The 21,972-nt window shown below is 37.9% G+C and overlaps 1 protein-coding gene across 6 annotated transcripts in view; it reads right to left on the bottom strand.

Annotated features, from left to right (window-relative positions):
* Nucleotides 1-21,972, bottom strand: part of snx19b (sorting nexin 19b) — a 125,943-nt gene that overhangs the window by 70,246 nt on the left and 33,725 nt on the right. For all 6 annotated transcript variants that reach the window (XR_011343380.1, XR_011343379.1, XM_069894913.1 and 3 more), the window contains one exon: nucleotides 21,186-21,318. Coding sequence is in view for 4 of the 6 variants with exons in the window: in XM_069894913.1 (XP_069751014.1) it covers nucleotides 21,186-21,318 (133 nt within the window). In the remaining 2 variants the exon portion in view is untranslated. The remainder of the gene's footprint in view (nucleotides 1-21,185; nucleotides 21,319-21,972) is intronic.

Below are 21,972 nucleotides of genomic sequence, written 5' to 3'. Positions count from 1 at the left end.
ATAAATAGAATCGCTTTTCAATTAATTAGATTTGACTAATTAACACATAATCTTAGTGAAATATTTCCTGAAATACCAGTGGATTAATTATACTTGCCCATTCAATGCAGTATGTAAAGCCATAAATTAGCTCCTTTAAAGTAATGCCAGAGGAAAGAGATTTATTTCAGGATGACGACATTATTTGTGCACGCAATGTGACATGTGCTGGGGTGAAGCTGTTCTCTGTCCTGTGCACTGAATCTTGCACTGTTCTGAGAATTGGTTCTTCAATTTCATAAGCACACAACTTACTAGCGCATATAACAAAGTACATTTCTGCTCAGCATTGTAAAGGTTTTCTATATTTACATAATTTAAATCTATTTGAAATTTTAGTATGAGGTAAAACATTTTCAATTACAGATAAGACCATATTTTTAATAATATTGACTTAGACTTTGATAATAAGAGGCCATTTGTCAACAAATTTAACTGGAGATAAATTACAACAACAAGACACAGTATTTATGCATCAATATTCAGATAAAATGAACTTTACAAGTAACTTTTTCACAGGCACATAAAATGGTGTGATATTGTAGTAAATCCTATGAAAAAGGTTAGCTTGCTTTAATTTTTAATCTTTGATCAAATTATGCAAAAGATAAAAATTCATCTTTCTGCTGGGTGGTATATTTAAGCTCATATTTTCATAATTATTTTCCCCAGGTTTAAAGAGATCAAAATAGTTTTTCTCCAGTGGTATGACCATGCCATCTGCTGGCAGCAGAACAAGACAAATTCTTACCTTCATTTTGGATAATTAAGTAATTTTCTGCTCAAACTATTCCCCCCTCTCAATGAATTTTCCAAATATGAGCATTTGGTTTTTTAAAAAAGCATAAAACAACAGTACACACTTGGAATAAAATGCAGAAAAAAAAGATCAATCCCAGTAACTGATTTCATAACTTACAAAGTAAACTGCATTCAAAGTTTAGATTTATTGTCGGATTACCTTAGTGATATCACACATCACTGAGATTCTTTTTCCTGCAGTCTAGGCAGAATTACCATTTATTAATAGTTTTTAAAAATTTTACTCAAGTAGTATACACATAAACAAATTGTGCAAAACAGAGAGAAAAAAAAATCAATAAACTATAGAAGTAAAATTCCTTAAATGAGTCTCTGATTGAGTTTGTTGTTGAGGAGTCTGATGGTGGAGGGGGAGCAGCTGTTCCTGAACCTGGTGATGTGAGTCTTGTGGCACCTATTCAGTGAGAACAGAGCGCGTGATGGGTGATATGGATCCTTGAGATTGCTGTTGCTCTCTGTCGGTAGTGTTCCCTGTGGGGAGGGTTTTACCTGTGATGTACTGGGATATGTCCACTATATTTTGCAAGGGTTTAGGCTGAGGGGTATATTGGTGTCCCCATACCAGACTGTGATGCACCCAGTCAGCTCACTTTGCACCACACATCTGTAGAAATTTGCAAGGGTTTCCAATGTCATACCAACCCCCTGCAAAATGAGGAAGTAGAGCCGCTGATGGACTTTGTACATGATGCCATTAATGTGCTTGGTTCAAGAAAGATCTTCTGAGATGGTGACTCCAAAGAACTTATTTTTGCTCATCCTCTCCACCTCAGTCCTAATGAATAGTTTCAGTCTGAAAGGTCAACTATCTATTTCCTTGCAGGGATGCTGTGTTTCTGTAGATTTCCAGCATTTGCAGTGTCTCTTATTACCCTTTTCTTGATACAAGTAGTATTTGGAACTGCTTTATCACCCAGAAACAGCAGTGTTGTTGCAAGAACCAAAGGAAAATGAAACAAAAATTCCCCTGTCCCAATAGCAGTGAACATTTTCCCCAGTTGTCATTGCCTGTCCTTCTTCCCATAGTGAGCTGGTTTCTGGAGAAAGGCCACCAATTTCAATGTTATGATACCACGGGGCAATGAGAGATACAGCTGGAAAAGCCTTGCACTGCCAGAGATAGAGAGTGGAGCTTCAGCCAAGAGAACCATAGAAATACAGAACAATACAGCACGGGAAAACAGGCCCCTTCAGCCCTTCTAGTCTATGTCAAACTATTATTCTGCCTAGTCCCACTGACCTGCACCCAGTCCCCAGCCCTCCGCACCCCACCCTCCATCCATGTACATGTCCAAATTTCATTAAATGTTAAAATTGAGCCCACATTCACCACATCAGATGCCAGCTCATTCCACGCACCCACCACTCTTTGTGTGAAGAAGTTCCCCCTAAACCTTTCCCTTTCATTGTTAACCCATGTCTTCTGGTTTGCATCTCACCTAACCTCAGTGAAAAAAGCCTTATTGCATTTGCTCCGTCTATTAACTCTTATTTTGAATACCTCTATCAAATCTCCCCTCAGGTATCCTTAATTGCAGCTGAGTAGTTCAGTGAGTCATTAAAAACACATCTTCACCGCTTGATAAACCAAAATCACTGTCCTCCCCCTTACTTTCTGGACAGAGAAAAGCGAGTGCCATGGATCCCTCCAGGGCACTGCCATGCACACTTAATGAAGTAGACTAGAACTTCCATTGGTTTCTTATTCACCTTATGATCAATACTGATATTTTCCTATTGTTACTGGATATCTTTCGTTGCCCTAGCTGCTAAGCACTGGTACAGCTTGAAAGAAGATTTCAACGAAAAATAATTAGCAAACTACAACTTTCTAACTAAACTGCTGTATCTACAGAGCTATGCTATTGGAAATCCATACATAATTGGTGAAGGTATGCTCCATATTCCAGCATCTGCAGTCTCTCCAGTATCCCCATAATTCTGAATGTTTTCATATTATGGCTGATCTTCTAAAGGCATTTTTTTCCTTACATTGCAATCTCTCACAATTTTATTCCTAAGAATCAATTTTTCACAAATTAATCATAGTGTATTATCAGGAGGAATTAGAGCACTACACAAGGAAAGCAACATTTCCCTGAAAATCTATGCAATGAAACATTTCTTAAGTAAGCTACCCTTGTAGCTTCTCTGAGAGAATCACAAATATTTTGGTTCCATGGATTAATAACCACCAGGAATAATTTGAAGGCCAAGTTTCCCCTGACTTGCTTCAGTTAAGGCATCTTTCAACTAAATAACTTTTACTAATTCAATCCAGATCTCCAGCTAATTCAATCCAGATCTCCAGCAAGAACATCTTTTTAAAAATGTCAACTTTCATTCCAAATGAATCTTTATTTCAATGGAATACTGAGCTGCCAAGAGAGGTGCCTGGATCAGTAGAGCAAATGTACAATTGGTCACCTCCCATTTCATCCAATTCTTTCTTCTTTTCTTTGGCTTGGCTTCGTGGATGAAGATTTATGGAGGGGGTAAATGTCCACGTCAGCTGCAGGCTCCTTTGTGGCTGACAAGTCCGATGCGGGACAGGCAGACACGGTTGCAGCGGTTGCAGGGGAAAATTGGTTGGTTGGGGTTGGGTGTTGGGTTTTTCCTCCTTTGCCTTTTGTCAGTGAGGTGGGCTCTGCGGTCTTCTTCAAAGGAGGTTGCTGCCCGCCAAACTGTGAGGCGCCAAGATGCTCGGTTTGAGGCGATATCAGCCCACTGGCGGTGGTCAATGTGGCAGGCACCAAGAGATTTCTTTAGGCAGTCCTTGTACCTTTTCTTTGGTGCACCTCTGTCACGGTGGCCAGTGGAGAGCTAGCCATATAACACGATCTTGGGAAGGCAATGCTCCTCCATTCTGGAGACGTGACCCACCCAGCGCAGCTGGATCTTCAGCAGCGTGGACTCGATGCTGTCGACCTTTGCCATCTTGAGTACTTCGACGTTAGGGATGAAAGCGCTCCAATGAATGTTGAGGATGGAGCGGAGACAACGCTGGTGGAAGCGTTCTAGGAGCCGTAGGTGATGCTGGTAGAGGACCCATGATTCGGAGCCGAACAGGAGTGTGGGTATGACAACGGCTCTGTATACGCTTATCTTTGTGAGGTTTTTCAGTTGGTTGTTTTTCCAGACTCTTTTGTGTAGTTTTCCAAAGGCGCTATTTGCCTTGGCGAGTCTGTTGTCTATCTCGTTGTCGATCCTTGCATCTGATGAAATGGTGCAGCCGAGATAGGTAAACTGGTTGACAGTTTTGAGTTTTGTGTGCCCGATGGAGATGTGGGGGGGCTGGTAGTCATGGTGGGGAGCTGGCTGATGGAGGACCTCAGTTTTCTTCAGGCTGACTTCCAGGCCAAATATTTTGGCAGTTTCCGCAAAACAGAACGTCAAGCGCTGAAGAGCTGGCTCTGAATGGGCAACTAAAGCGGCATCATCTGCAAAGAGTAGTTCACGGACAAGTTTCTCTTGTGTCTTGGTGTGAGCTTGCAGGCGCCTCAGATTGAAGAGACTACTGATACAATATAAATTACACCTCAAAAGTTAAATAAATGGGACCCAACAGTATCTGATAGATGTTTTCGATGTAAAAAAGAAATGGGAACAACAATTCATGCAATCTGGACATGTGAGAAAGTAGAAAAATTTTGAGAAGATCTCAATCAGATATTAAATAAAATAACAGAAAACAATATACCAAAGAATCCAGAGATCTTTCTCCTAAGTAACATAAAAAACAAAGAATTTGGAATTGATTTGGAGGATGCACAAAAAAGATTTGTTAAGATAGCTCTAGCCGTAGCAAAAAAATGTATTATGTCAACCTGGAAATTGGAAGATAATTCGAAAATACAACAATGGTATATAGAAATGAATAAATGTATTCCATTAGAAAAAATAACATATAGTTTAAGAAATAATATTGAAATATTCAAACAAATATGGGAGCCTTACATTAAATACAATAGCGAAAACCTACCGGGGACAATCATTACCTAAGTTGATGGAAGGAGAAGGAAAGAAAAGAATGGACTCAGTAGAATTTCTGGTGTATGTTTGTTGAGTGACAACATTGTCTGACTGGTTTAATGTATCCTAGATTGTATACCTTAAATGGATGGGGGGGGGGTGGGGGGGGGGGGGGGTTGGGAGGAGGGGGGGGGAGAAAATGTCACTGTATATGTGTGAAAAGGAAAAAGTGTGTATCATGACTAATGTGATTTATGGTGTGAAAAATAAAAAAATTTAAAAAAAAGATTGAAGAGACTGCCATCCGTGCGGTACCGGATGTAAACAGCGTCTTCATTGTTGAGGTCTTTCATGGCTTGGTTCAGCATCATGCTGAAGAAGATTGAAAAGAGGGTTGGTGCGAGAACACAGCCTTGCTTCACGCCATTGTTAATGGAGAAGGGTTCAGAGAGCTCATTGCTGTATCTGACCTGACCTTGTTGGTTTTCATGCAGTTGGATAATCATGTTGAGGAACTTTGGGGGGCATCCGATGCGCTCTAGTATTTGCCAAAGCCCTTTCCTGCTCACGGTGTCGAAGGCTTTGGTGAGGTCAACAAAGTTGATGAATCACACTGCTCTCCATTGCAGGCAAAATCTTCGCTAGGATTCTCCTAAATAGAATAATACCTAGTGTCGCCGAGAATATTCTCCCAGAATCACAGTGCGACTTTCGCGCAAACAGAGGAACTACTGACATGGTCTTTGCCCTCAGACAGCTCCAAGAAAAGTGCAGAGAACAAAATTTCATCCAATAATAGAATCTTAACAGCACAGAAACAGGCCCACTCAGCCCTTCTAGTCTGTGCCAAACCATTTTTTTGCCATCCTACTGACCTGAATCCAGTCCATAGTCCTCCATACCTCTCCTATCCATGTACCTGTCCAAATTCTTCTTCAAAGTTAAAACTGAGCCCACATTCACCACTTCAGCTGGCTGCTCATTCCACTCTCCACCACTCTCTGTATGAAGAGGTTCCCCCTAAACATTTTTGCTTTCACTCTTACCCATGTACTCTAGTTTATATGTCACCTACCCTCAGTGGAAAAAGCCAATCTACATTTACTCTGTCTATCCCCCTCATAATCTTAAATATTTCTATCAAATCTCCACTCATTCTTCTACACTCCAGAGAATAAAATCCTAACCTGTTTAGCCTTTCCTTGTAACTCAGTTCCTGAAGTCCAGGTAACATCCTAGTAAATATTCTCTGCCTTCTTTCTATCTTATTGATATCTTTCCTGAGTTAGGTGACCAAAACTGCACCACAATACTCCAAATTTGTCTTATACAACTTCACCATAACATCTAACTCCTACACTCAATACTTTGAATTATGAAGACCAATACGCCAAAAAATCTCTTTACAATCCTATCCACCTGTGATGCCACTTTCAGGGAGTGATGTATCTGCAATCCCAGATTTCTCTGTTCTACCACACTCCTCAGTGCCCTACCATTTACCATATATGTCCTTTGTTGGTTTGTCCTTCCAAAATGCAACACCTCATACTTATCTGACTTTTTTTCCAATAATTTTTTCAGCTGGTCCAGATCCCTCTGCAAACTTTGAAAACCTAATTTATCGTCCATAACATCTCCAATTTTAGTGTCATCTACAAACTTGCTGATCCAATTTACCTCATTATCATCCAGATCATTGATATAGATGACAAACAACAATGGTCCCAGCACCAATCCCTGAGACACACCATTAGTTACAGGTCTCCAATCTGAGAAGCTCTCATCCACCACTATTCTCTGGCTTCTCCCATCCAGCCATTGTCAAATCCACTACTTCGCCATGAATGCCTAGTGTCTGAACCTTCCTGACTAACCACCCATGTGGGACATTGTCAAAGGCCTTATTAAAGGCCATGTAGACAACTTCCACAGCCTTCCCTTCATCAACTCGCCTGGTAAGTGGCTCAAAAAGCACTACAAGATTGGATAAACACAATCTACCATTTACAAAGCCATGTTGACTATCCTTAATCAGTTTCTGGCTAGCCAAATGATTGTATATCCGATTTCTTACAACACCTTCCAATAATTTACCCACAACTGACATCAGGCTTACCAGCCTATAATTCCTAGGTTTACTTTTAGAGCTTTTTTTAATGAACGTGAGCTACCCTCCAATCCTCTGGCACCTCAGAATAGAATTGGACACATTGGAAATATTCCTGGTTTAGACACTAGTGTGTCATGGGTTGGCTGATTTTTGCCTTATTCAGGAATAGCAGCTGCTGTAACTATCCTTAACACCTTGGCAATAAATGCATAGAAGCAGCTAGCTTTTTTATTATTGCAAGTTGACCAGCAATAACTATTGGAATGCAAAATTAAGATCGGAGCAGGATTCACTCCTGATGCTCCTGCCAGCTAAACTTATAAAAGATCACATAAGACTGGCGGCCACTTTGGCAAAACAAATGTACCCCAGCTGGAAGATAACAGTCCAGGAAAACTATCCTTATCTACAAGGTTCTAAGAACAGTAAATTAACTTCTGGGATACCAAAATACTGTTCTTTTTTTTTAACTTTATTTAAGATTTTATAGCATGAATAACATATAGGATTACATTAAAAAAAATTAAGAATAAAATAATAAAATTACAATACAATATCAGTAATCTAAATAAACTATACCCTCCCCAATAATTATTACACATTAATAACCCAACTCAAATTAGTCCAACCCTCCCTTCCCCCAAAATAAAGAGTGAAGAATTAATAAAGTTAATAATATATGTGAGAAAAAAAACCCACTTACAAAAAAAAACAAACATAACCGATTAAAATACTAACAAAAAGAAAAGTAATTAATACTAAAATATCAGACTTAAAAAACATTTTTAAATCAAACTTAAATGCATATATTTAACAAACGGAGTTAAGATGAAACATATATTTAACTCAAACTTAATATACAAAATTAGTAAAGTTAGTAACATTATCTATCAAAAATTCTTAAACAATAATCAATTCTTAAAAAAAATAACATGAAAAAAAGATGAAAAAAAAACTTTCTCTAGAGATAAACCTTCACCAAATATCAACTAACTTCACATCTATCATCATATTAGTCACATAAACCACCATCTTAAAACAAAATTCAAATCTCATTAAGCATTGTACAATTCAATTTTAGTACTCTTCCACCATTTTTCCCTTTTACTCTTAAATAGTTATCCAATAAAAGCTCCAATACCACATTTAAATATCCCCAATCATTAGCTAAAATTCAGATATCCGAATAATAAAAACACATCTACAACGAAATCTATATCTTCAACAAATGGAGCATAAACCACAAAATTCAAGCCTCATTAAAAATTGTACAATTCAATTTATAACTTTCACCATTATTCCCTTCGTTCTATAACTAAAATAGCAAAATAATATACATCAGAATTGCCACTCCTTTCACCTTAAAGTTAAAGAAAAAATATATTAAAAAAAAACTTATCCATCCCATTCACATTTAAATTTCAGATATTCCTTATCTACTGAATAAACTTTACAAAAAAAACCACATCAATTTTTAGTTTTTTAAACAATCAAATACTTTCTTATGCTTTTTTTTATATTTAAACAAAAAAAAACTCCTTCACTCTTTAATCTAATAATACAAAAAAAAAGGAAAAAAAAAAACAGGTAGGAGGTTAAAAATACCCCCTCCTGTCTAAAGCGCACAATGCGGTAACTCCCAAAAAAAATGGGTGTGAGATAACTCACACGTAGCAGATGACTTTCAGGAAATAGTGCCTATCCAGTTCTCTCCCCCAACTCTCACTTCATCTTAAACTAACATCATCATTATTTAATATCCCTTTTTTTAAAAAAAAAACATTAGAAAAAAAAAGGACAACTCTTCTTTTAATCAGCTCCAACTACCGAGTCACCATTACAACCATTCCTTCTTGGAGCACGGCTCTTTTCTTCCATCTCTTGTCTCCTTAGAGATCGTGGCGGACTATGTCTCTGTTGAAACTGAGTAATTCGCAGCTCTTGAGCAAATGCTATAGCTTCCTTTGGAGAATCAAAGATCTTTGGTTGGCAACCATCTTGAAAAACCTTCAAAACAGCTGGATATCTAAAGGTTGCCTTATAACCTTTCTTCCACAACAACTCTTTAGCAGGATTGAATTCCCGTCGTTGGAACATAACTTCTTGACTCAAATCCGCAGAGAAGAAAACTCAATTATTTTGAATCATCAAGGGTGATTTTCTCTGTTGTGCATTTCTAATAGCCACTTGTAAAATTATTTCTCTGTCGTAATAATTCAAGCAACGAACCAAAACAGGTCTTGGACTTTGACCTGAAATAGGTCTTCTACGCAAGACTCCGTGAGCACGTTCCAGTATTATACCTTCCGGGAAATATTCTTGACCCAACACCTGCGGAATCCATTCAGTAAAAAATTTTCTTGGGTCTGGTCCCTCCATACCTTCCGGCAAACCAATAATCTTTATATTGTTCTGTCTGGATTGGTTTTCCAAATAATCAATCTTTTTCACCAAATTTTTATTTTGAGTTTGTAAGTCTTCGACCATTTTGGTCACATCAAAACTTGATCCTGTATTTCGTCTATATCTTCTTTACACAAATTAAATTTATCTCTCACTTCAAGCTTAAAAGCTCCAAACTCAGCCATCTGTTGAGAATGTATTTTCACCAAAGTATTAAACCTAGTACCAAGTTCAGTCATAATCTTGAATAATACCTGCAATGTATAAGATAATTTAGATTCAAGATTCACAAAAATCTTTTCAATTGGAAGAGATTTTGGCTCGACAGATTCCTGCTTCTTCTCCAAAGGATCTTCTATTCCTTCCTTCATTCTGGTTGCCTTCCTTGTAGTATGACTGCTTGTGGAAACCCCAGCCACAGCCTCTCCAGCAATGACTGGAGGACGCTGGCCGGGGTTTTCCCCAGTCCATAATGTATTAAATTCTCCCAGTACATCAAGTTGTATAGGTTCTTATATCTCAAGAGATGTAGTTTGCAACGCCACCTCTACAGCTGACAAATGCCTTTGAGTAACTCTTTGTTCTAAAGGCTGTTTGGCACCCTCTTTAGGGGGTTCTGCTGATGTAACATAGAGCTCTACATCCGAACAATGTACCTCTCTCCTGGGATCCATTTCACGCTGAGTCCCGGTGTCTTTCCTGTAGGTAGGCTCCAAAACTTGAACTTTTGGAAAATGTAGTTTTTTGATAATCTGTTGTCGTTTTTTTTTTGCTCTTTTCCATCAATTGTACCATCATAAGTTAAATTAACAGCACTGAAATTATCTAAATTTTTAAAGAATTTTAACGGGCATTTCTAGACAAAACAATAAGATAGAGTCAGGAGAGGACTGGAAAGCACATCTGATCCTTACGCCATCTTGCCACGCCCCCACCAAAATACTGTTCAACATAGAAGCATACATCCAAATACAAAAATAAATATTTCTAAAGAAGAAAACCAAAGTGGCACTTTCTTTTGAAAGGCCTTCAAAACTGTGAAGGTTTATGGACACCTCTTATTTTCTGAGACTTGCCATCTCGTGAAATACTCCATCAAACTCCTACAGGTGGTCTGGCTGGTTGCACCACAGTCTGATTTGGAAACTTGGATAAACAGAAATGTAGAAGGCTACAGAAAGTGGAAACCTCACCAAGTCCATCATAGGCAGCAAACTTGCATCCACTAAAGGCAATTAGATGAGATGCTGCTTCAAGAAGGTTGCCAACATCATAATCGATTGCCAATCATGCTTTCTTCCCACAATCTTCCAGCACAAGGTACAAGAAGCCTGAAGTCTGTCACTTTGAGGCACAAGAACAGTGTATTTATAACAGTCAACAGGCTCTTGTATCTCCCCATACTACCATCACCATACAGACTTCAAGTACACCTACACTGTCTGCACTAATGACTCGTATCATATTTTTGGACTAAAACCAAATGTGCATATTTATTATTTTTCCCTCTTTCTTCTGAACTATTTTTTTTCGTGTGTTGTTATATGATATGGGTTTTATGTATATGGGACACTGCAGCAAGTAACACTTTCCCTGCACCTAAACGATGTAATGATGTAGATGAAAATGAATTTAAACCTAAATCACAGAAGATGACCAAACCATTCAATGAGCAGACAGCATTTTAGAATTAGCTTTGCTAAATGGCATAGTTTGTCAGTTGTCCCTCACAGATAAGAATAGAATCTGGTCTTTTTCGAGGACACAGGAAGACTTCTTAAATATCTGCAGATGCCGGGCCTTTTTCTAATGTTTTTAAATTTAAAATGTAGACATACAACACAGTAACAGACCTGATATGGCAATTAAGCTACAACACCCGTACGTTTTTTTGAAAGGTGGGAGGAAACCAGAGCACCTGGAGGAAGGCCCACACACACACACACACACACACACACACACACACACACACACACACACACACACACACACACACACACAACACACACACACACACGTGCTAAATGTACAAACTTCTTACAGATTAATGCTGAATTCAAACCTGGGTCACTGGCGCTATAATGGTGTTGCGCTGCTGTTATGCTAACTGTGCATCGTGCAGTTCTTTGCTGATGAATTGCTGTTGAACCATGAGAGGGAATGAAAACAATTCCAGTTTCACAATCAACAAGTAAAAAGTTGCTGGACAGTATTAATAGACCCAATGGGTATAAATGTCCCTGATTAAATAGGGACAGCAACTTTAAGCACTTGCCAAAGAGCATACCCTTCTCACTGCTGAACTGAACAGTCTCCCTGTGTCCTTGAATGTGGTCATTCTATTTATGATTGTTCAAGCTGTGAGTGTGAAATAAAGGTTAATAGGATAAATATCATAAAGGTATAGATTTGTGAATGGTTCTGATGAAATGGGAGTATACACCCGTATCAACAAATTGTAACATAATTTCCTGCAGATTTAGGAGAACAGAAAAACATCCGATGAACAACATGCCTCTATGAAAAAGGGGCTTAAAGGTAGAAAATTTCTCCAAATTATTTTGGTTTGTTTAATTATGCGTTTGTGCCCTCAGACAGAGAAGCCTTGGGTGCATTATAGACTGTTGTGCCGCCAGTGAGTTTTTCAGTGGTCCAGCACAAAAATGAGCCCTTTGGCACAACCTGCCTCTCTAGACTGTGATGCCTGTTCTCAATAATCCCATTTATCTACAATATTTCTGTCCTATTAATATCTCTACAAAGCAGTGATAGTGTAATGAACAACACATTGCAGGAAGTACTTATTCTGTTCTGATTAACAATACATTTAAGACTTTACCCATTAAAATGTTTAACATGCGATTCATAAAAATATTGGAAAAGTAACTGCCTGTAGAAGTCAATTTAACTGTAGAATTTAGGTATTAAAATTTACCAAACAAAGAAATCAAATTAGTGGCAACAAACTGAGGAATTAGGAAATAAATAATATTTGTACAAAGTTTGTACATGAGGTCCTGATGCTTTTTAACCAGTGATACTTTCCAATATATTTTCCACAGTGATTATGTTCTCCTGAAAAAGAATCCAAAAGAAACTACTAAACAAAGATGAACTGAAATGCGCAGAAGTGGATGCCCTAAACAACCTAATGCGACAAGACCAATGACGCAAATGCTTTATCAGAGAGCAGATGGGGAGGTGTCAATTTCAACAAAATGAGGACAAAGACAATATAGGGTTAAATTGGTCCAGGCAATTCCAGGAATTATAAAGTAAATTGTATTACTGGAAAATATTACCTGAAACACTCAACATTAATTGACACCACATGTAATCTTGCGTAGCTAAATGTAAAAACAAGAAATAGACCATCAATAAACTTGGGTCATATGAATAATTCTGATCCTCAGCTTAACTCCAGAGTTTAACTTGAACTGTATTGCTGGCTTCAATGAAACATATTATGAGAAGGACAACTGAAAGAGGATGAGTTTTGTTAAATTTAAAACATGATAAATTCTGTACATTTCCTCAAGCAACTATTTATGAAATGGATAGTGAATCCAGAATCATTCCGCAGAATATTAAAAGAGCTCAGTTTATACGGTGTAGAAATGAATGGCAGAGAACTTGATGGCCAGGGTAATAGAGACATATTCTCAGTATGAATCACTTTTCACTTTCCAAATCAATGTGGCAACAAAATCTTTCTTTCCACAACCATAACTTTTTTATCATGATGAAGGGCTCAGGCCCAAAATGTTGCCAGCCTTTTACTTTCTATGGATGCCGTCTTACCTGCTAAGCTTCTCCAGCACTTTTGTGTACAGGAAAAGTCAGCATCTGCAGATTTTTTTGTTTAACTTCTGTACATAAATCTACTTCTCTGCTCAAGTCATCCATTCTTTCTTCAAACATCACACACGTAAATATTATGCAGTACCATTAATTAATTCAATCCGACCCAGGTGAATATAACTGATTGATAACATATGCAATCTTACAATTCTATATGCAAGTTAACAATTGGCAACAAAGTTGGACTGGAACATTTGTTATTGAGCTGTGGTTATTAAGGAATTAAGCAGTGTTAGGCATTAGTATGTTTAATAGTACTAAAACATAAGGAATTGCTTAACTTAATTTTATTAATACAAAAATTGTCCAAAAAAAAGCTCGTAGGTAATAGTAACCACAGAATATTTTGCCCATAACCCAAATATTTTGAAATGCTGCCTAGTTAAATGCTCGGAATTCCACATCATACCCTATTAGTGTTTTACTGAAGGCATTGAAATAATTGTGAGCAACACTAAATATAACCAAATTAGCTTAATGGGTAAAGCATTAAAATGAAAACTTCCTCATAAGTTTTTCTCCAGAGTGAACAAAAATATAACCAGAAAACACAGCAACTCTTCAAAAAACAATTTCAAATTCATCAAAGATATTTAGTAAGAATAATTGTTTGGAAACTGACTGATTTCTTAACCTAATTAGCCTCTACGATAAACATATTGTGATGGATCATGTTATACTTTATATTGTATTTAGATATGTTTTAAAGGAGATAAATTGTGGGGGTTTTTTTTAGTATAGGCCACAAACAAACACAAACACTTCACAACATAGATCTCATTTAAAATGCCAGAGCTCTGCTCAAGTCAGGCAATCCAGGCTCTGAGTACTTTTGCAAAATCTTTGAAGAATACCAATAGACACTTCACAAGTAGGTGTTAATTGGACATGCTGTGGAGTAATGGAAAGCAACAGATGAACAGACTCTGAAGATTGGGTCCAGTGCCGCAGTCTGTCTGAATGCAATTTGGTGTTCTTGGAAGGTTTTCTCACAGAGAGAGAGGGAGAGAAAATTCAGTTCTACAGTTCCGCAGCAGCAGCTGGGACTGGAAGATGAGAAGCTGGCAAGCTTGTTTGAAACCCCATTTTAAAGGCAGGTTGTGGGTTCCAAATTCAGCCTGGTCAAAACCCTTGTGGTCCATACAAGAAGAGATGGTTGGCTGTATAATGTTTCATTTGAAATAAAGGAAACAAAAAGGAACTCTGTTGTGACCTGGAGGAAAGAGGTTATCAACTGGAAAACCCTGATGGGGCAAGTTTCTTTGGCAAGACACTGAAGTGGCTGATTAGAAGGAATCAATTGATTGGAAGGAATCAATTGTGTATGTCCAACGAGCAACAAATCTCTCTGAAAACCAACAAGAACCTTCCTGAGCTGTTACCATTTACATTTCAAGCACCAAAGCCTGGTGAAGATGCATACATGTTAAATTCTATGCACAGTATAAGAATTGCCTGATACCAGTGAACTTGGAGGGGCAAGAAGTGAGATTGGACTGTGAATCAAATAACTTTTCTGAACTTACATGTGCATTTAGAATTAAAAGGAGGTTGTTAGATTAAGTTAATAGCAATAAGTTAAAGTTTGATCCTGTTTTATGTTTAAAGAAAATTAAAAGTAACTTTTGTTTAAATAACCATTTGTCTTGGTGAATTTCTATTGCTGCTGAGTTTTGGGGTCCTCTGGGTCCGTCACAATATTAAAAAGTAAACATGATGCAAAATGAAATAACAGAATATTCAGTTGCACAGAAAGAACAACAACATGGATTGCAATACTAAGATTTATGATAAAAGTTTAATTTTCACTATTATGATTTTAATATATCCAGCCAGACCATCACACATTGCAGTTGGCCAATTAAACTTCAGAAGCATCCCCATCTTTTCAGTGAGCAGAACTGCAACCATTGGACTATTTCTTTTCTAAAACATTTTAGAGATTCCTTTTGCAGTTCAGATTTCTGCTGGAAAAATTGGCATCGAAGCTTTCGCTCCAGGTTCCAGCATATGCAATGTCTGAGGGGTCTCACAATATTCCAGCTATATTCTGAAATAGGTGAGGGTCAGGGGAACTGTTCTGTCAGCGAGTGGGGGTAGAGGAGTCGGCTCCATTTGTCCATCTCCTAAATGGCTGTGTTTCCTTTCTCTCAGTTCATCTCTCCTGTCTCCTCTATTACATGGTTCTGTCTGCCCACCATGCTTCCTTTATTTGGATTAACCCTGAAATGACACATTTCAACTTTACCTCTTCTGGAAGCTCTGAGACCTCCAGAATTTCTGTGTTTTACCCCTTTACCTCTCAGCTTCTGTCGCAATTCTTACCACAGCCTTCACCTGTCTCCAACTATCTTTCATGATGTCTTCATCTCCCACTTTCTACTCCTAATCTCTTCTACTCCCTATCTCTTCTACATACTGGCTATCTTCCCTCTACAATCTCACTCCAGATGTAAAGTCTCAACCATAGATGATGACTTTCCCTTTGATTCCACAGATGCTCCTTGACCTGCTGAGTTCTTCCAGCTGTTTATTTTTTGCTCCAGATTCCAGCATCTCCAATCATTTATCTTAATTTAGCAGCATTAATCTTCAGATATTATACATGATCCTTTGGATTATAAACTGCCACTCAAAGCCATATGATGGATGGATTGATCAAATCAATGTACAAATATGAATATCTTCACAAATATTTCCTTCTTTCAACTCCTTGCAAAGGACTTCAAAGAGCAAGGAGTTCTCACTGTCTATTGGTGAACAGTTACTGGCCAATTGATATATCCGAAGATTAACAGTACATTATTTTTAATGTGCTTTTTTGTCATTTAGTAAGTAACCGTGTTTTGACTTTAAAAAAGTCAGTCTCTAGCTATGAAGTTTTTTACGGAAGTCTTAAAGACATCAAACACAATAGAAATTCAAGCTTTTTCTTCCTTTCTATCTGGGCTTCCAGTTACAATGCTGCCAGCTTCCAGCCCATCCACAATATACAAAAACTGCTTGGGAAATTTTAAAAGCTTTTCTCCTTTTCAGAAAATTAATACCGAGTTCTCATGTAAAAGGGAGAGGGTTCTGATCAGGACAACAGAAAATTATAAAATTGATGCTCCTTTTCATGAACAAATTCTTAAACTATCACACAGAAAAGTTATTTCCTTTCAATGAAAGACTCAAACTGAAATTTTCCAACATTTCCAGACCAACTACAAACTGTTAGTTTTGGAAGGCTTTGAAATTAGGTTTCAGAGCATCGCAAGTCAAGGGCAGACACATCTGTTGTAGAAACATATATAAAGAGGAAGTGTGAGGAACGTTATGATATTCTGTTTGAATCTCACCCCGAGTGCTGGCAACAATGTGATTATGACCAGCCCTTAGAGTTTCAACTGTCTGTGATGCTGCTGTGATCCTCATCCTCCTAAAGTGAGATGTGCTGGGTTGCAGATGGACAGGAGGATGCAAAATGTGTACAGCAATAGTCCAAAGACATCTGATAAAAAAAAGTTGCAAGCTGCAAATGGTTGATGCACCTCTAAGAATGAATCAAAAACCAGCTACAGCAGAAGAAGAAAGGCAAACACAGAAATTGCTCTGAGGATGATATTCACTGTACCAAGATAACGAGGGAAGAATGCAACTATTGTAATTATCACAGAACAAACCATTCCACACAGCAGATATACAGGAGGCTGGAGATGCCTGGAGCAAAAAAGCAATCTGCTGGAGAAACTCAGTGAGTTGAGCAGCATCTGTGGGAGAAAAAGAATGGACCAACATTTTCGGTTAGAACCCCTCATAAAACTCACTGAATTCATCCAGTAGATTTTTTTTTTATTCCATTAAGCAACATTTGGAACATACAGGTTGGGTACACCATTTCCAAAGTTCTTAAACCGAAAAGATCCAAAAACCAAACTTTTTTTAGCGCCAACATGACATTTTAAGTGGGGGGAAAAAAATTCAACACCTGAATTGCCCATGTGAGGCTCCGACTCTCTGTTGGCGCTGGTTTGATTACAAAAAGAGTTTGAAAAGAAAACAAAATCTCTGCTTCTGGCTGGGAAGGTGCCAAACGGAAAGTCGTCAGCATCGGCTGCAGCCAGAGTTAGCGATGGTGACTCCATTCTCAACATCAGATGTGGTGCCATCCACATCGAAGAAGTCGCTTCAGGCTCCTAGGCAGGAGTGGTGACCATAGTCGGGGACCAGTGTCGGTGGTTGGGAGGTGTTGTGGACCGGCAGCAGAGATCAAGTTTATTTTGGGTACCTATTAAACATTATTTCACATGAATTTTCCTGTTTTTTTGTTGTTGTTTAACAGCTGATACAAGTAATCCTGCTGATGTTTACTGAGCTGATTTTGGGAATTTTTCGGTTTTGTTCAGAAACCAAAAAAATCTCAAAATCCAAACAACATCTGTTCCCAAGCGTTTCGGATACGGGATAGTGTACTGTATTATGTAGTTTTGAGTGCAATCTCCACAGCACATTTTTTTAATGTAATATAGGTGGTCAGTTGGACTGAAGTTCGGAAGAGACCAACTAAACGACTGCTTCACAGGAGAAGGGGCCCGTAAACTTTGAACAGGGTCCTATAAAGGGGCTATAGCCAAAGAAAAGGTTGAGAATGGCCGATGTAAAGAATAATATACAATTCCAGTTCAATTACCTCAAGAAAATCAGTAGAGGCAAATAATGTTGCTGAATGATGAGGTCAGTGACTGAAATTGATGTTCTGTGACACACGAGTGTTACACCTAGGATCAAATCCAGATCCCTGAACCTAAGCCCAAGCAAAGCTCCTCTGCTAGTGGCTGTCCTGTCCGTCCATCACTCACTGCTAAAAATATTTCAATCCCTGAGGTTCGTGACTCCTACTGCTCCCAGTTGAGCCACAGCTCAGCTTTACAATCCTTTCTTTATTTTCTTAGGACTCCATCTTTCCAATATTCCTCCAATTCCAGCTTTATGCACATTCCTCAACTGATTTGCTCCCAAACTCGAGCTGGCAATTGAGTTGTAAAGGCCTGAAGTTCTGAAATTGCTCAGTAAACCATCCCTTTATTTCTCATTTAAGATGCTTTCTAAAATCCATCTTTCTAAGCAGATCTCTAGCTATTGCCCCAATATTCCAATGTGGCTCAGTCTCAAATTTTATATGGTTGTAATTCCGTGTGCATTAATGCCTCTTCTCCTATGAGAGTGTTTCTGATGCTCTGTCATGCATGAAAACAGATAAAAATTAAAATTGTTTTCATATTCTGGTCTCAGTGCCAGATTTAACAATAGATCATTCTTAATTAACATTGTGTGGAATATCTAACTCTACCATAAAATATTTTTGTCATCACCATTTATCCTAGTGCTGACATCAGCACCCATTCTCAATGTGGCATCACTGAGGTATAAAGGAAGTACAAGGTGAAAAGATCCTGCAGCAGAGACTCTTTAACCCCATTCTCGAGTTTCAGCTTAGATTTGTGTGGTAAATTTTTTGGAACGAGATTCTCAACTTTCTGTCCCAAAATGAAGAGTGCTGCCCATTGAGACATTGCCACCACTGAAAGATCAAACACAATGCTCTAAAGGTGGATGTGGCTTCTTATTTCCTCTACACTAATAAACAAAGATGGATTGAGATTCTTCCTGCATCTTAAGTGCTAATTGCACATTATGATTGGGTGAGAGTCCTGCATCTTAAGTGCTAATTGCACATTATCATTGGGTGAGAGTCTTCAACAGGTACAAATTACTACACTGTGCTGAACAGAAAGGACAGCATCGACATTTCTACCTCACAAATTTTTTTTAGTGTCATTCTGTTTTTCAGAAATCAGTGACCAGTACATCAAAGTCAACTGAATGAAACACTAAACTTAGAATGATGTACTTCTACATGCTTCCTGGAATTAATACTCCTCCTTCAGATGTCAGATTGAGATAACTCTCTGTTCCTTAGATATGATTGAAAATAATTTTTTCAATCAGCAGTTAATAATTAAGGTTATCAATTTTACCAACCACCACATCAGGGCTCAATAATGGATAAACAAGATTGGATTAGCAAGATACTGCTGAATACAAAAAGAACAGAATAAAGTATAACAAAGTCATCAAATAATGAGACGAGAATATGGAAAGCTTTGAAAAACTGCAATGACTTCAATATTAATCCCACCTTTTCAAAACTTTCATCTATGGCAGTTGTTGCAACTCTCCATTGCATTTTTTTTAAAAATATTGATATGTCAATTGGTAGATTAGTTGGGACTTTTATCCTGGAGATTAGGAGGAGAGGGCTGTCCTTATAGAGGTATACAAAATTATGAGGGGGAATAGATAAGGTGGATAGTGACAGTGCTATCCGAGGATGGGAGAGTTTTATATTAGAGGGTTTCAGGTGAGGAAGGAATTACTTAAATTTCACACATAGGGCGGAGCATATTTGGAATAAACTGCCAGATGAAGTGGGTGTAATTATTATTTATAGAACATTTGGAAAGGTAGATGAAAAGAATAAACGGAGAGAGTGATATGGACCAGAGACAAATGGGATTGACTTAGATGGGCAATGGACAAATTGGGCTCAATGAATTATTTCTGTGTTGTAACACAGTGATGCAAAGGAGTGCTGTGGCCCTGGTGAAAATAGTGTTTGGAGTGGTAGGGTGACTGACACCAGGAAGCATCTAGTGAGGTGATACAAAATGTCCCAAAAATGGTCATAACTACATTTTAGTCTGAGAAATAAAATAAGAGATCAAAAGAAATACAACATTGTGCTATTGAATTTCTAGTCAACAATTTCTAGCTCTAAACAATCTGTCACAAGAGAAAAGGAAAATTTGACATAGAAACTAAATCAAAAGGTTTAAACTACAGAATCCAGACACATTAATGTTTTATTAAATTATATGGATTTATACCAGATGTTTGAAAATGGTCCTTCATGCAAATTATGGAACCAATATTAAGGCATTTGTTTTGCACCTCAATACAATAACATGCAGTTCACATTTGCTATTAACAATTCTGCAGTGCAATATGGATTGCAAAAATTGGATCCAGATTCCAGCCTCATACAATGCCAGCATTCTCATTCAGTGACATTTCTGCAAAAAGCCCAGCTTACAAGTCCCATTTCTGCACATTTTTTGTCTCACGTTGGTTACCCAAACTTACTTTCCCAGAGGGCTCATGTAAAGCTGAGCTATTACCACAACCCATTTAACACAAGTCCACTCATAAGAATTGGAATACATTCAAAATAACCTATTCCTTCCTTCCTCCCTCTCTCTCTCCTCATTGATGCTGTCAAAAGAGGGCTCACAGAATCAGAGAGGATCTCTGACACCTCGCACACAGCATCTTTCAGCTACTCCCGTCAGGAAAGAGATACAGGAGTATTAGAGCCAGAACTACCAGGCTGAGAAACAGCTTTTTCCCAGGGGCAGTGAGACTGCTGTACAACTGATGACCTGATTGTACAAACCCTCCGTGACTCCACTATTTAATTAACAGTAATATTTTAATATTTGTATCTGTAAGATACAGTGCTTTACACCAAGGATTGGAAAATGCTGCTTCATTGGTTGGTACTTGTACAATCAGACGATAAATAACCAAACTTTTTTTTGTATGACCAGTTAATGTTCTCAATTATTCTCTGTACCTCACGATCACTTTGTTACTGACACCCACAAATTCTCACATTGAGTAATAGTGTATATAAAATATACATTTTGAGGTTTTTTTTCAAAAAAATAAATTACTTTCAAAAGTCACTAAATGGTTTTATTTATTTAATCTTACCTGCAAATTAAGGAGACAACACAACAGGCTCAGCTTCTGAACAAGCATGGAATAGGTGCCATACACATCACAGAAAAACCTTACAACAATGCACATTTCTGCACCTGCAAAACCATCTTGCTTTTGTGTATGTATCAATGGTGCTGAACAATTCACTGACCTTTCTACCAGGGTCCCACACAGCAGACGGATTAGCTTTTGCATGTTCTCAGTACACAGCCAGCTCCAGTGGTCTTTCATCAATAAGCAGAGAAGATCAAGTGCTATATCTGCCAAGACTGTTTCCGAACCCTCTGTCCAAAATGGAAATAAAACCAACTCCATTTTACAAGATCACAAGAAACAATGATCATCTTTAGTAAAAGGTCCATTTTTTAAGAATTTTTACCAAAATATGACTCTGATTTTGACATAAAGTAGATGCTTAATTGGATTTAGCATTAATAAATAGTCAAGAGTTGAAATACAATTGAGTACAAAACCTTAAGTGAACCAAACCCTTCTTGTGAGCTGGATGATGTTCTGGCTCACCCAAGACTTAATGTCAGATGGAGATTGCAAAAATGTGGCAAGACTCATGGAGATGAAGTTGGAATTTCTGGAGCTCATCCAGAATGGCTACAGTTAGGAGTAAGAAAGAAAAATGTATTTTTCAATGTCAACGGCCTGTATCAAAATTTATTTTCCGTCACTGTTCACTCTAAAAGGTGATTTAAAGTTCAGGTTGAAGTACTCTAGGGTGATCTATAGCTCAGGTTACCTCTGATTTATAAATTTTTGGATCAAACCCCATTGAACTCCTGAGCACATTGTCTATGTTGATTCCCACTGAAGATTACAGCTTTCAGATGGAACATTAAACAGATATAGAAGATCACTGACCAGAGACCGTCAGCACAAAACAGACCTTTTGCTACCAAATTCCTACTTCCTCTACATTTTTATGA

This window comes from Narcine bancroftii, chromosome 8 (genome assembly GCF_036971445.1).
Source record: "Narcine bancroftii isolate sNarBan1 chromosome 8, sNarBan1.hap1, whole genome shotgun sequence".
Lineage (NCBI taxonomy): Eukaryota > Metazoa > Chordata > Chondrichthyes > Torpediniformes > Narcinidae > Narcine > Narcine bancroftii.
Note: the sequence above shows the minus strand (reverse complement) of the source record. Positions and strands in the feature narration are given on the sequence as shown.